At 42.2% G+C, this 9,980-nt stretch overlaps 2 protein-coding genes across 2 annotated transcripts; one reads left to right on the forward strand and one right to left on the reverse strand.

Annotated features, from left to right (window-relative positions):
• Positions 1-792: 792 nt before the first annotated feature.
• On the reverse strand, positions 793-5,511 carry LOC131289697 (structural maintenance of chromosomes protein 5). Its single transcript, XM_058318996.1, has 6 exons — positions 5,412-5,511; positions 5,199-5,340; positions 4,584-5,140; positions 3,715-4,524; positions 1,472-2,636; positions 793-1,398 (listed from the first exon to the last, which is right to left on the reverse strand). Exons 1-6 carry the CDS (start codon positions 5,462-5,464, stop codon positions 1,018-1,020), a joined length of 3,108 nt encoding a protein of 1,035 aa, XP_058174979.1. The 5' UTR covers positions 5,465-5,511; the 3' UTR covers positions 793-1,017.
• A 1,039-nt stretch (positions 5,512-6,550) lies between these two features.
• On the forward strand, positions 6,551-8,018 carry LOC131287855 (ribonuclease P protein subunit p40-like). Its single transcript, XM_058316941.1, has 4 exons — positions 6,551-6,750; positions 6,828-6,978; positions 7,057-7,212; positions 7,291-8,018. The coding sequence occupies exons 1-4, from the start codon at positions 6,625-6,627 to the stop codon at positions 8,016-8,018; spliced, it is 1,161 nt and encodes a 386-aa protein (XP_058172924.1). The 5' UTR covers positions 6,551-6,624.
• The last annotated feature ends 1,962 nt before the right edge of the window (positions 8,019-9,980 follow it).

The raw sequence follows: 9,980 nt of genomic DNA on the forward strand, positions 1-9,980 counted from the left end.
GGTGGAAGGAAATTGCGAGTGTACTTTGTAGCAAACTAGAAACAAATCGATGGGAACACACAAATCTCTAAGGTTGCCACTTATCGATGAAATGTAAAAACTTGAAAATTTAGTCAAACATATTGTGTTTTTAATGGTTTCGATTTACGTTAAGTTAAGTTAATCCGTCCGAATATTACTGATATTCGTTAAACAAACGCTAGATCGAGAAGGAGATTGCATCGTAGCAACAAAGTTGTAGTTGAAGGTAGTAGACATCCAATCATAGTAGACATTAATGTTATCTAGGTTCTGTAGAGATCGGTGTATAAGAATATGATATTTCAATTCCGTTCTGTTCAAAACTAACAACTGACAATAACTAACTGTAATCTGAAGATACTCGTTAAACAATTATTTCTTAAATGAATGCATTCTGAACAAGTTGAACCACTAAACAAAAATGCGACCTTTTTCGATAGATCCGTTTTAATGACCAAAGGTGTGCTAGTTTTTTTATAATACAGGCTGGCCCCGGTTTTCGTCACCAAACGGAACTTTGACAGCGACGAAAACCGGGGTAAGCCTGTATGTGAAAGATGCGTTTGAAACACAAAAGGGCTGAATCTGGACCGTCCTTGCTAGTGGTCATGAATGGTTTCGGATGAAAATTTCTTAGTAAGTATTTTACGTTAGTTTGATAAATATGGAGATAAAAATTATTAAATGAAAAAATCAAGATTTATTCGAGTCCAGACTTGTTGCTTTTCCTTAACACACAAAATCAGTTGAATGTGGAAACATAGAATAGAAGGACAAACTTATTGAAATATTACTTTTATCAGCAATTCATTTGTCAATTGGTTATGCCAGTCGATAGATATTATAAATTTGGAATATTGCTGTTTCAATCTCTACTTCTTTTTGAATTGTCATGTGATCGCAGTCTTACCTTAAAATTAGACAGACGCCTCCGAGAAAACATTTCCTTTCGATAGGGATGTATTCCTTCCGCTGCACATTTCTTATATACTACTATCAGGCACGATTGGAGGGCAGGAAAACGTCGGGATTTTCGATAAATTTTCCATTGTGGACGACCACGACGTTCATTTTGTCGTTGCAGCGCAACCGGGGCAGCAGCTTTGGCGTCACGAAAAAGTACTGTGACTGCCCTTCGCGACACGTTTCGTCGACGAGCATGTTAAAAACCTTGCGCTCGTTCGTCGGATCCATGCCCTGGTTGATTTCGTCCACGCAGCGAAACGGTACCTGCGTCATGTGCTGCAGCGACAGTGTGTAGATTGCGATTGCTACGGCCCGTTCGCCCCCGGATTGCAGCTTACGATCGAGCGCGCACAGTTTCTCCGAATTCCGATACTTTACGAATATCCGAATGCCATATTCGTTGTAATCACGCTGAAGAATAAAAAAGGATAAAAACATTATTCAAAGCATATTCCGTCCCTTAAATTCATATTTTCTCCCTTACCTCTTCGTTGCGAATCAGTTCAACCTCCCCGGCGAATCCCATCGTGCTCATAAAGTGCGAAAACTTCGTATTGATGTTCTGAACGATGCGCAACATTTCCGGATACCACTGTTCGTGCAGTATGGACATTTCGCACTCTAACGAAGCGACCGTTTGTGCAGAGTGCGTCATAGTAGCCTTCAGCTGCTCAACCTGACGCTGCTTCTGGGCGTGCTCTTCAGCGGCTGCTTTATTTCCCTCTGGGAGACACTCGAACCGGACGCGCAACTCCTCCAGATGACTCTCCAGCGCTTCCAGTGTATCCGGAAGGGTTGCAAATTCCTCCCTGAAAGGGAAATCCGGCTTATCCGGTGCTTTGTTCTTCGTCAAGGCCCTTGCTTCAATGTTTTTAGCGTTTGTTTTCTCCTTCACCCGATCGAACACCTTTTTCACGTTCGCCAGCGTGCGCTTGGCGGACTGAAATGCGTCCTCCACCAGCCGATAGTTACTTTCCATCTCATTATTTTCCTCCTGAAAGATGCGCAGGCGTTCCTGTAATACTTCGTTCTGGATGCTTGCCGTAGCATACCGTCCCAGTGCGTCGATCTTGCGCCGCTGCATTTCCAACAACTGCTCGATGATCGTCCGACAGGAGCGCTCAAACTTTGCCTTCTCAGTGTCCACATTGACGAGGCGCTGGGCTAGCTCGGTACACTTTTGCTGCTGCCGTCGCACCTTCAGCTTCGTCTGCTGATACTTGGAAAGCTCTTCCTGCAGCGCACGGATGTCAGCCATCCGCTCGGCGCGCTTTTCCTGCAGCTCTTTAATTTGATTTTCGATCTGCCCGCGATGGTTACGAATTTTGTCACACTCACGCACCAAGCGCTGCAGCTGTTGACGCTTTTCGGCGAGCAGCGTGTGATCGGTCGAACGGTTGAGCAGGTTTCGCGGCCGCAACAGATCACTGCGGCTTGACTTTTCACCCGAGTAGCGTGATTTGGACAACTGAAAGCGGTTGGTCGGAGTGAAGAAAATGCCAATGTCATCCGGCAACGATGTTATGTACTTGGCCGATTCGGGCCCCCCGATGGGAATGTTGTGCAGACCGTACAACTTGCACAATCCGTTGAGTAGCGGGAAAGGACCCTCCAACGTGTCGATGAGGTAGGTGTGGAATCCGAAGCGTCTGAAAGAAAAATAAAACAAACAAATCCGCTTAGTAGATGATACATTCTGTTCCAATACCAGTGGCTTCTAACGGAAATATTTGTCTACATCATAGTAGACATCTCTAAAAGGTTCTTAAAAGTAATACTACCTTTATAGACACATTCTCGCTTCGAATTCCGCTTTCCTTCTTCCATGATTTCTTTCTGGGGTTTGGTTTGTTCTTCCACTGTTAGCAATGAAACATTTATGAATTTGTGGCCCCATGCACCAAACAGTTTCATAAATTATAGAAGTTCACGTCTTTTCCCTTCGAACGTTGCTGTATGAATCACCATTAACTATGATGAAGCGTCAAGTGGTAGACAGATCGGCCGACAGCTACTTAGATTTCATTCTTCGTAAATAAATAACAAATAACAAATTGATCATGCACTCTCGAAGTTTTGTCTCGAATACTCATTAGTTAGAGCATTACTCTCTGATGATAACTTGCTTACAGGTAATGCAATTAAACAGTATTTTTGCAAGCGGTGCCATCAAATAATCAATAAAGAAGTAACACAGTATAAATATTTTACGGTTTTAGAGCGACAATTGTTTCTACAACATAGCTTAACAAGCCACTTCACAAAAAAGAAGTTTGCATCTTTGATTTCCTTCTCGAATCGTCTTGAAATTTTTTACGCATATTGTGTAGGGATTGAAAACGTACAAGATACGTTTCGAACCAATTTAGTTTACCCCATTTACATTAGCTTTAAGCCATTATTTTGAATATTGTCAGATATGAACTCACAAATATCTTCGAAACTGATCAAGCAGTCTGGTATTTTAAGCAAAGCCACAAGCAGGAAGAAAACGAAAGAAATCGCTAAATTGTGAATGAGAAAAAGTGTGCTGAAATAAGCCAGTATGATGTCCTAAATTAGACGAGCTAACAAAAACGCATAATCAAACCTGAAACAAATTTGCTACCAACAAGATCATGGCATATGGATCAGCATAAAAGGGGTTTTACTGCTACCACATCACACACCGATTCAAAATCAAATAAAATCTTTTATAAATGTAGCGTTGTACCAGTATTTGCTTACCTCATACTGCTTATCGGATGCCGCGGCTTGTAGTGTAGTCCGTCTGCGGGATCGCTCTGCATCACGTTCACTCCTTCGATGCGCATCTCCTCGCGAATCTTTTTCAGAAATAGATTCATATCCTCCGTGCACTCACAAGTGAACGCAATTAAATCTCTCACACCAATTGTATTCTCCAAGAACGGCACATTTTCTGCTACGGGCACGTTCAGCTCCAGTATCATCGGTTCGTAAATCTTGCCCCGGAAGAGGTGCGTATGATCCCGCAACCACATAACCGCCTGGTACGTACCCGGGAAGCGCGTTTGAAGAATTTTCAACCGCATACTGGCCACATTTTCGATCGTCTCGATACTCCGCTGGATGCTCATCATCTCCGGTTTAATGTCGGAGTCGATTTTCTGATTCAACTCTTGCCGTCTACTCATCAGTAGCTCGTTCTCGTTACGAATTTTCACATCCTGTGACTCGAGTGTGGCGATCTTCTGCCGAACTTCCTCCTCCGAACCAAGTGTGGCGGCCGCATCGGCACAATCTTGTACGAAAGCGCCGAGCATCACCTTTGCCTCGTCCAGTTCCGTCTGCCGTTCGTCGGCTTTGGCCAGAGCATCCTGCAGATCGCGCTTTTGCTTGCCTATCGAATCTTCCAGCCGTTCCGATTTCTCCTCGAGCGTGTTGATCTCCTCCGTACTGCGTTGCGCGATGGATAGTTGCTGGGCAAGTGCCTTTTCGAGTTCTTCTTTTCGCTTCAAAATCGCTGCCATGTCGGATTTACATCTCATGTATGCACGTTCCTTTTCCTCGAACGATCTGAAGCGATTAAGGAATTGTTTTCTGAGGGATAAACAAAAAAGGTAACCTTTACCTACTTTTTGGCTAAATTATGATCTTTCATCGTGGAAGTGTACGAAAGGAAAAGTTCCTCATATTCCAACCACGCTTTCCGGGCCAAACACACGTCGATCTGCTTCTCAAATTCTCCCCGGACGCGGATGGACTCTAGCTGTTGCTGAAGATCGGCCAGCCTTGCTTCCAGCTCGACGATGCGGCCAGCTTCGTTTTCCCGCTGGGAAGTACTTTTCAGCTGAGTGTCCCTTTTCGTTTTCAGCTCCTCGAACCACTGCTGCATCTCGGCCGAGCAGACAGATGCCTGCGTGTTGACCAGCAAATCGCACGGATTCATCTTCGTAAAGTCCTGCACTCGATCCTGCGGCAAAAACTGGCACAGATTGTCTACCTGAATGTTGAACTTGCGGATCTGCTCGAGATATGCCCGTGCCGTCACTTTTACGTTATCTATCTCGAATGTGTCGCTCTTGTTGTGATCGAACGATCGGCTAAACCATCGAACTTGCCGCTTTTGATTCGCGTAAATCGATATGCGAATAGTAGCACTATCCTTGCCGTTTTTAATGTAGCTATCGATCTGCAACGAGAGAGTATATATTACAACAAAGAAAGTGGACAACGCCGAGAAAACGTACATTTTCGCAACGGGATAGCAGCTTGCAGTGGCCACCCATACCGAGGACGATGCCAGCCACGATAGCCGACTTTCCCGTGCCATTGGGTCCAAGAATGATGTTCAAGTACTCGTCCGGGTAAAACACCGCCGAATCGTACGTTCTATGAAAGGATAAAAACAAATGGACCGGCGTTATCGGAATGCACACGAATGCTTCATGATCATGCCTTACACAAAGTTTTTCAACGAAACCGACGCAATCTTTCCAACCACCGTTTGCGACATGTTTTTTCTAATGTCATCAAGATACAACAAGAATCCAATAAATTGGGATAAATAACAAACGAACAACAAACAAAGCACCACAATTGATGAACAACGTCAATTCGCGCGTCTTTTCATGGAAAGATGTCTAGTAGTGTTGGCAGAATCGCGATTCGGAAGATCCAGAGATTTGATCCCATGACGAATTCAAAAGCACTGAATCACATTTGATGGATTCGGATCATATTAGATTCGTTTGGCATTTGCATCAGATTGATTTTTTTGACAAAGGAACCGAAATTTTCTGTGATGTTCGATTCAATCGGGACGAATAACCTTGATTCGATCGTATTGATTCTATCGCAGTCCGTGCGGAGGCTATATGTGATTGAATTTACTCGATTATATGCGCGATTTTGTACTTCACTGAAACCATCGTACCGGCTTGTCCTGATCTCCCACAATTGTGATATCATCTGCCACGATTGTGATATACATGCCTCACTTGGCTTGGCTACTGCGTTTGTGTTATCATCTGATTATTTTGTCGTATCAAATGGTAAACCCTGTAAGACTTTCCATTTAATACCTTCTTTACACGACGTCCAGACTTCAGCGCGACGTCGGCTGACGGGCGCTGAACTTCATAGAAAAAAGACCTTACGTGATTTTCTGCCTAGGCGACATCACGTTAGGCAACGATGCAGTCTACAAACCGTGTAATGGCTTACATCGTCTCGCGATTGTTCATTGGATCTTGATTCGGAATTGGAAATTCGAATCTCCTGGAGCAATATGAATTACCCATCACTAGTCGAGTATAACATTGCATCTGTGCGAAGCATACCAACGAGGAGAATTTTCGTATTGATGATTGAAATTGATTGTATTATGAAATGGAAACACAGATTTACTAATCCATATTTATTTACTTTATGATGATATTCCATTTTCGAATAAGCCACAACCAACTAAATGCTTTTGCAATCCCAAAATAAATCTTTGAACTGTTATACAATTTTCGTAAGTAGTGTCACTTTATCCTGACATGTATCGGCCTTGTTCTATCTACACACTTTGAAAAAGTTGTTTACAAATTGTCATCTCGATTTTACAGAAATCTACCGCGTGTTTGAATGCGAAGCAATTTCTTTGGATTTTAATTAGTGCAAAAGTGAAACATGCTCTGTCCTGAGTTGTTCAAATTTCCCATTCCCACCTACAATGTTGATTGTATTAAACGGGCACCAATTACAAAGTGTACCAAATTTAAAGAAGAAATCAAATCGCTCCAGCTCGTTCGCACGGTACGTTACTACAAATTAAATCTCCAGCAGAAAGATTGATCGTTAAACTATAACAACATTGTTCGTTATCATTTCAGCTTTCTGTTGTGATTCCAGCAAACGAAGGCCCAGTTGTAGAAACGATTGCGAATGATTTGGAATCGGGATCCTGTTCCCTTTACCTGGTGAAGCAGTTACCGCTGGCAGAACTGGTACGGAGGGAATTTCTTGAGGCATTCGTGAAGCGAGGTAAATATTCTAAAACATAAAAGGAATTGTTTTCCTGTGTGAATAATGCGTAATCATCTACGCTGTTTCCAATTATAGGCAAATTGCATGGGATCAGCCCAAAGACTCGTTTGGAAACGGATGATTGTGCAGCGATTTTTCCAGACGGAACATTGCGCTTGAGCTTAAACAGAGAGACTTACCACTGTGTCAAATCTTGCAGCACGATAAAATCACGTAGGCGTGATAAATATGGTTAGTTTTTTATAATTTTGAGACCAATCACAACAATTAAAGCAAATCAATGTTATCGTTTTTCTTCTTTTATTCCAGTTGTAGAGATTGATTTGAAATCCCCTGGCGCAAAGGACCAGTTAGAGAAGGAGACACTAGCATTTGATATGATCCTTAGGTGGATACCACCAGAGGTGCCTTCAAATTTAGGCGGAAACAGTGGGATGGCGGTAAGCGTCAAATCATTAGAGCGTTACTTTTCCGACTTACGTTCCATGCAGATCGTAAACCTGCCCCCGGCAGGTTCCAAGTTAGTAAAGCTCGATGAGATGGCAATTCCGTTGCTGGAAAAGCCAGATAAACCCAAAAGCAAAACTGCTGTCAGTGATAAGCAAGTGTTCTTCACACCCGATGAGCTAATGGAGTACATAGGGCTGCTTGTTCTTGATTGCGAGACTGTACCATCAGAATGTATGAGACCCTTTACGCCAGACAAATGCACGAAGCAGGTTGAGTCTGTATGGCTCCTTAATCAGCAGGGATTGTTTACCATCAAAGAGATTCAGCAAGCTATTGATCAATTGGTTGAATTTATTGAGGAACAAAAACAGACATCACCTGGTCAAAATGCGATTCCTTGGGTAGCGCTGCACGTGCAAGGCTTTCCCAATCTTCCACTTACTGTTGCCGGTTCGCGAGAATGTGGAATCGGTTACGATCACGATAATGCCTACACGATTGTTATAGGAGGCGAGGACGATGTTCTGTGGCGCAAAATGTTCGGTTGCAGTGGAAAAGGTCCCATTGAGCCCGGAAGTTCAATTTAATTTCAAAACATAAATACACTGATCATTGGTGGACATTTTCTATTGATCTTTTATAATTGTGGAAAAAAAACCTTTCAATATAAGAATTGTTTCGCAACTTAAATGATATGTATGTGTATTAGATAAAAATATCCTTAAAAGAGTTAAGTTAGTTCCAAAACTTTCTTGACCAGCTTTGAAAGTTAAAGTATTTTCCTGAAAACTATCACATTTCTCTGTTTAGTTAGCGTCTGGGCTTCAGCGTGATGAGATCAGAATTGGGCCATTTTTCTACTTTATTTATCTAGGTCGCCGGTACGAATATTACGTTTAAAGTAGGATGACATCCAGTGTTATTTTAATTGTTCAGTTTGCTGTAAATTGCATTAGGTGTGTGTGTGTTTGTGTGTTGTTTCGTGCGTTCACCAACTTCGCATCATGAAACGGATGATCAACGCGGAAGCTGTATTGGTACGTAGTAGTATAACTTTAAATAGGTGTAATATCTTACCATGTGTTTTGTGCTGGAATGAATTTCGAAATATTTTGAATATGGTTTTATACTATCGGTCTGGGCAGTTTAAGACAGTTGGAAACTTCAGTGGTCTATCTACTTCTGAGATTTCGTTACGAAATTGCTTCAAAGCTGATTTTATTTCGATCTTTCTTTTTTCGATTTGTTTCTATAGGTTACTTAGAACCTATAGTGATTCTATGCCGACTTCGTTTCAGAAGTTTAATACGATGAAATGATTGTTTGGAGTATTTCTAAACAACGATAAAAATTTACGTGACTTGTAGTGCGTTTCCTCATTTGTAGCAGCATAATCGGATTAAACTTTATTGTAGTAATTCTTTTACTTTCATTATTATTACGTTGTTTTGTACGTACATAATGAAAATATACCGTAACTTAAAGAAATGTGTTCAGCTTCCTATCCAGTTCTGCAGAGGTTAAATTTAAACACATTGCTGTTGTGCTTGTAGCAGGTTAATAAAAAATAGTTGTTTTTTATTTAATACACTCTTCATTACTGAAACAAAGAGTGTTTACGAAACCAGTTCAATAATTTGTGATGAATGACCTACGTTATTCAACCCATCTGCTACTTTGTTAACCTTCAAGAAAAAGCGTGAAATTGGTTTTTCGTTCTCCGTACACAAAAGATACGATGTAAGATGGTTTTCTTCCTACGCCGCCCATAGGTGAAGTAATTAGATTAGTTTTTGGTATTTCCAAAACCTAAGGTTACAAAAACCGCCCCGGAAAGGATATGTTTGTGTTCGATCGAAATTGGATTATCCTTCTCTGTTCATTTCCTTGCCGGAAAGGACACAATGTGTAGCAGGTTTTGTTCCTCACAACATAACCTACAAACGTCGACAGGACCTCCAGGATGAAGCTGTTTGTAGAAAGGATTAGAGCCATCGATCGAGCGTTCATCGTTTCGGCGAGCCCGGCCATAAGGAGCGTGAAATTTCCCTGTTTTTTTTCTGCACGAAAACCTACCCGCTTTCTACGCCAGTTGTTTGTTGGTGAGGCGAAATATTTTTAGGATACTGCCTACCTCTCCGTCGCGGTGAATATAGTTTTCCCATGAGCCACGGTAGAAACAGTGCAAGCTGATGATCCAATTAGTTATCCCTGGTAGTTAGCGCTAATGATATTCGCTTCTTGCAATCAAACTCCGTGCGAACGCGCTCAAAGCCTACTCGGAGGCGACGCCCAGCGCTGCCAAATTGTCCTTGGCTGAGGATGGCCTTCTTGGCGGTCCCAACGTGACCAGATATGAGCAATAATTTGCATTCATAAACCCATTTCATGCGTTCCACATCCGGCGTAGGAGTTTTCCCCCGGGGACCGATCCCACTGACACAATACCACGTAACCGCGCGAATCTAATGATAATCCTCGTAATTTGATTATGATATCATTACATCTTGAAACGGTTGAACACACAAACTGATACACACGCGCATGCA

The sequence above is a fragment of the Anopheles ziemanni genome, chromosome 3 (assembly GCF_943734765.1).
Source record: "Anopheles ziemanni chromosome 3, idAnoZiCoDA_A2_x.2, whole genome shotgun sequence".
NCBI classification, from domain to species: domain Eukaryota; kingdom Metazoa; phylum Arthropoda; class Insecta; order Diptera; family Culicidae; genus Anopheles; species Anopheles ziemanni.